The sequence below is a fragment of the Wyeomyia smithii genome, chromosome 2 (genome assembly GCF_029784165.1).
Source record: "Wyeomyia smithii strain HCP4-BCI-WySm-NY-G18 chromosome 2, ASM2978416v1, whole genome shotgun sequence".
In the NCBI taxonomy this organism is placed as follows: domain Eukaryota; kingdom Metazoa; phylum Arthropoda; class Insecta; order Diptera; family Culicidae; genus Wyeomyia; species Wyeomyia smithii.
In genome coordinates, this window is record NC_073695.1 from 93,551,672 (window position 1) to 93,556,065 (window position 4,394).

Sequence of the window (4,394 nt, forward strand, 5' to 3'; positions counted from 1 at the left end):
ACTGTATCTTGGTCAGGTCAGTTTGTGAGGTGGCAATGGTTTTGTGTATGTTTTCGCGAATGAACGATGGTACTTCTGACTACCAGGAAGCCTCAGGACTACCAGGTAGCTTTCTCAGGAAGCTGCAAAGTGAACGCATCGCTGATCTTTTTTTTTCACATACACATCGCAGGTCATTGTCATTCGTCTCGAAGTGCAGGCCATGCGGGCCGATTACCATTTTGTATACATTTCTTTCCTTCCGATCTGAGCGTTTTTGTCCTAATGACAATCTTGATGTCTCGACACGAGCAGCTGTCGTTGAATTTCTACAGCTGCGCACAAAACGCTTCTTTCTCTACAACCGAGTTTAAAACATTCAAGAACTGAGTATTTGTCCAGCTGCTCAAAGCATACCATTTTGATAGCAGGTTTCATTACAAAAAAAAATTGGCTCTCTATTCTAGATTTAGAATAGAATTCCTTGTTCTATCATTAAATGAAAAATTTTATTGACCAGGTATATAAATATATATATTCTATTCTATTTGCTCTAAATATAAATTACCTATAGTTTACAGTACAAACCAATTTTATTTTATAAAATGTGTAGCATCTGAGCAGCATACACATGTATTGGTAAAGCCGGCATGACTGCAACATTATCATGTCACGCACGCAACATAAACAATACAATACCAACCTACAACGTACCTAAGCAAAACAAGTGTTAGATAACGAATAAAATTAAATAATCTTACTACTTTGTCTTTACGTGTCTTATATTGTAATAAAGCATGATTTTGCGATTATTAGGTGCAACTACTTCTCAACATATTGGAACAGCATTACCAGAAAAGTTGTTAAGTCGAATCGGAAGATCTACTATTAAAACGTGGTTGGAAAACAAAACAGGGCTCAATGCCAGCCGGTATTCTACAAATCATTTTGCGGCCCGTGCATATGACGTTAGTACTAATGTAGCCAAAGATGTAATGCTTTTTAAGTATGAGAATCCACGATTCTTCCGAATGATGAATATTTTTGGAGTTAGTCAATTTCTATTCTGGGGTTATCTGTCGCATTTCGCTTATACGACTCTGAAAGATGCTCCAGTGCCACAGAAAGATGTCGATCAGCTGGCTTGGTACGAGAAAATCAATCTGGGAGAAAATAAATACCGGAATACAATGGCGATAATGTCTTTTGTTATTGGTACTGGTTATACTTAGTGCTGTAATAAAATGTTCTAGACTAATGATTAAACTTATCATTCCAGGTTACGGTATCCTTTTCGCCACATGGACTTTTACTTTACGCTCGGTACGTTTTTTGGTTTTACGAAAAGGAGGCAAGAACGTTAGTGTAGTAACATATACCCCCTTCGGTAAAAATAGGATAATGGATGTTCCATTGAATTGCATTTCTGCACAGGAATCTAGAGAAGCGGCTCGGGTGACGATTCCTATAAAAATTAGAAACAAATCGCTTTTCTACATGTTGGATAAAAAAGGCGAATTTACCAATACGAGATTATATGATTATACTGTTGGAATGAGACGCAACTGGAAATAAAAAAGGCTTCAGTATTTATGCGATCGTTTCAAACCATTTGACCAAGAAAACTTTTCAATCATGCGAGTAAATAAAAAAGAAGTATTCTTTATATTATCATTATATGTTATATACTTAATATCTTAATTACAAGACGAATTAAACAATTAATAAACGGGCTCAGGTTTTTGCGTGAGTAGCAACCCGAACCGTTTTTTGATAATGATTCGATGGCGCGAGTATTTATCCTCTGGGGAGAACCGTGCTGGATGCGCTGATTGTGTTGGCGTTCCTTGAGGGTTATGTTTCTAAGAAAAATAAAATGTAATTAGGTTTACACGTATGTAGAGGAATTATATAGAACTAACCTTCAAAGTATACACACGCTCACCCTTTCCATTGATATCGTACATCAAATACATTTTGGCTTTATAAAAGCAAATTTAGTGAAAATAATCAGCTACCAAAATTGTGTTTGATAATCCCGCACGCGTTGTTATGGTTGTTATTCTACTTCTAATTTTTTTAATCGCATGCTCTAGACAGAGATGCCAAATGTTTTTTGAAAATTTCTGTGACTTCCGGAAAACAGAAAAATTCTACTCGAAGCTCGATAAAAAGCGCTCGCACAGGCGAATATCTACCCGAACTTTGAGAAAGTGCACAGGAATAAGGAGACTCGGACAAAAAACTATAGATATTTGCAAATCATTAAATATATTTACACGGACTCTAAATATCTGCATTATGCAAAATCTGCACATCTGGTATCCCTGGTTCCTAATAAAACTAACGTCATTATTACACGCTAAAAGCTATGCTTCAATTGTTTCGATGTACGTAACACGCTTTTCTATTACACACCAAAATTTAAAGTAAACTTTGACTGAATTTTGCCACGGTGAAACTTCAGTAATCATTTCAGCAATAAAATATTACCACAGATAACAGATATCCAAGCTCGATAAAGCCGAGAAAAAGTAAAATTCATTTTGTTCATTATTTGTCGAGCAGTTTAACAGGGCGAGGAACGGAATACTATGGGGCAACGAGTACCAGAAAAAAACGCCAGTGTTACGTATGTCTTATGTAAGTGGTATAACGCCAGTGTTACGTATGTCTTATGTATGTGGTATAACCACATACATAAGACATACGTAACACTGGCGTTTTTTTCTGGTACACGTTGCCCCATAGTACTCCGTACCTCGCCCTGTCAAACTGCTCGACAAATAATGAACAAAATGAATTTTCTTTTTATCGGCTTTATCGAGCCCCAAAGAAAACCCCATAAGGAACTGTCAAAAAGTTATTTACAAAATCAATGCAGCATTTTTCGAGTAGGAACGAGACAAATGCAGGGCTGCGCAGGTACACTGCCTTAAAAAACAACTCAAACAGTAATTTTATTCAGAGGGTGGTACCACATACATAAGACATACGTAACACTTAAGAAGAAATCTTCCAAAAAAGTTGGTACAAAATAAATTACTCGAAAGTACCAACCTCTGTAAAAAAAAACCTCTGTTTGAGTTGTTTTTAAAGGCAGTGTACCTGCGCAGCCCTGCATTTGTCTCGTTCCTACTCGAAAAATGCTGCATTGATTTTGTGAATAACTTTTTGACAGTTCCTTATGGGATTTTCTTTGGGGCTCGATAAGGCCGAGAAAAAGAAAATTCATTTTGTTCATTATTTATCGAGCAGTTTGACAGGGCGAGGTACGGAGTACTATGGGGCAAAGTGTACCAGAAAAAAACGCCAGTGTTACGTATGTCTTATGTATGTGGTGGTACCATTCGAGTAGTTCATTTTGTACCAACTATTTTGGAAGATTTCCTGAGTGTTACGTATGTCTTATGTATGTGGTTATACTCTGTCAAATGTGCAGCGAGGGATAGAAAAAGGCATTCCCTCGGTTCATTCACTTGGTAAGCAAAAACAGTGTAAACAAAAAATAACGATAGTTTTAGCAGCACGGCCAACCGTACCGACCAATAATGAAATTTAACAGTGCGCTAAATAAAATCGACCAGAGAGAGGGCTTTCACCACATACATAAGACATACGTAACACTGGCGTTTTTTTCTGGTACACTTTGCCCCATAGTACTCCGTACCTCGCCCTGTCAAACTGCTCGATAAATAATGAACAAAATGAATTTTCTTTTTCTCGGCCTTATCGAGCCCCAAAGAAAATCCCATAAGGAACTGTCAAAAAGTTATTCAAAAAATCAATGCAGCATTTTTCGAGTAGGAACGAGACAAATGCAGGGCTGCGCAGGTACACTGCCTTTAAAAACAACTCAAACAGAGGTTTTTTTTACAGAGGTTGGTACTTTCGAGTAGTTCATTTTGTACCAACTTTTTTGGAAGATTTCTTCCTAAGTGTTACGTATGTCTTATGTATGTGCTTTCACTTTGACAGAACTTTGGGTTGTTTTTGGTTTCTCTTGTCACGTCCTGTCCTAGCGTCAGATTACTGAAATATCAGTTCAGTGGGAATTCTTCGTGTACATTTTAAAACACGTTGGAAGTTGATTTTTTGTTTATTATTTTTTAATCTTTCACCACATACATAAGACATACGTAACACTTAGGAAGAAATCTTCCAAAAAAGTTGGTACAAAATGAACTACTCGAACGATGCCACACTCGAAATAAAATCACTGTTTGAGTTGTTTTTGAAGGCAGTGTACCTGCGCAGCCCTGCATTTGTCTCGTTCCTACTCGAAAATTGCTGCATTGATTTTGTAAATAACTTTTTGACATTTCCTTACGGGGTTTTCTTTGGGGCTCGATAAAGCCGAGAAAAAGAAAATTCATTTTATTCATTATTTGTCAAGCAGTTGGACAGGACGAGGT

The 4,394-nt window shown here is 37.1% G+C and overlaps 2 protein-coding genes across 2 annotated transcripts; one reads left to right on the forward strand and one right to left on the reverse strand.

The window, feature by feature from the left end:
- Window positions 1–383: 383 nt before the first annotated feature.
- LOC129721112 (transmembrane protein 223) lies at window positions 384–1,656 on the forward strand. Its single transcript, XM_055673285.1, has 3 exons — window positions 384–499; window positions 554–1,194; window positions 1,259–1,656. Exons 2-3 carry the CDS (start codon window positions 777–779, stop codon window positions 1,552–1,554), a joined length of 714 nt encoding a protein of 237 aa, XP_055529260.1. The 5' UTR covers window positions 384–499; window positions 554–776; the 3' UTR covers window positions 1,555–1,656.
- On the reverse strand, window positions 1,615–2,289 carry LOC129721118 (H/ACA ribonucleoprotein complex subunit 3). Its single transcript, XM_055673293.1, has 2 exons — window positions 1,902–2,289; window positions 1,615–1,841 (listed from the first exon to the last, which is right to left on the reverse strand). The coding sequence occupies exons 1-2, from the start codon at window positions 1,953–1,955 to the stop codon at window positions 1,701–1,703; spliced, it is 195 nt and encodes a 64-aa protein (XP_055529268.1). The 5' UTR covers window positions 1,956–2,289; the 3' UTR covers window positions 1,615–1,700.
- Window positions 2,290–4,394: the final 2,105 nt, after the last annotated feature.

What these genes read in the sequence shown, in the direction of transcription:
- LOC129721112 (XM_055673285.1), top strand. Translation starts at nt 777, where the DNA reads ATGATTTTGCGATTATTAGGTGCAACTACTTCTCAACATATTGGAACA. An exon ending in GATAATGTCTTTTGTTATTG is followed by an intron (nt 1,195 to 1,258) that starts GTACTGGTTATA and finishes TTATCATTCCAG; the next exon opens with GTTACGGTATCCTTTTCGCC.
- LOC129721118 (XM_055673293.1), bottom strand. Translation starts at nt 1,955, where the DNA reads ATGTATTTGATGTACGATATCAATGGAAAGGGTGAGCGTGTGTATACT. An exon ending in AGCGTGTGTATACTTTGAAG is followed by an intron (nt 1,842 to 1,901) that starts GTTAGTTCTATA and finishes TATTTTTCTTAG; the next exon opens with AAACATAACCCTCAAGGAAC.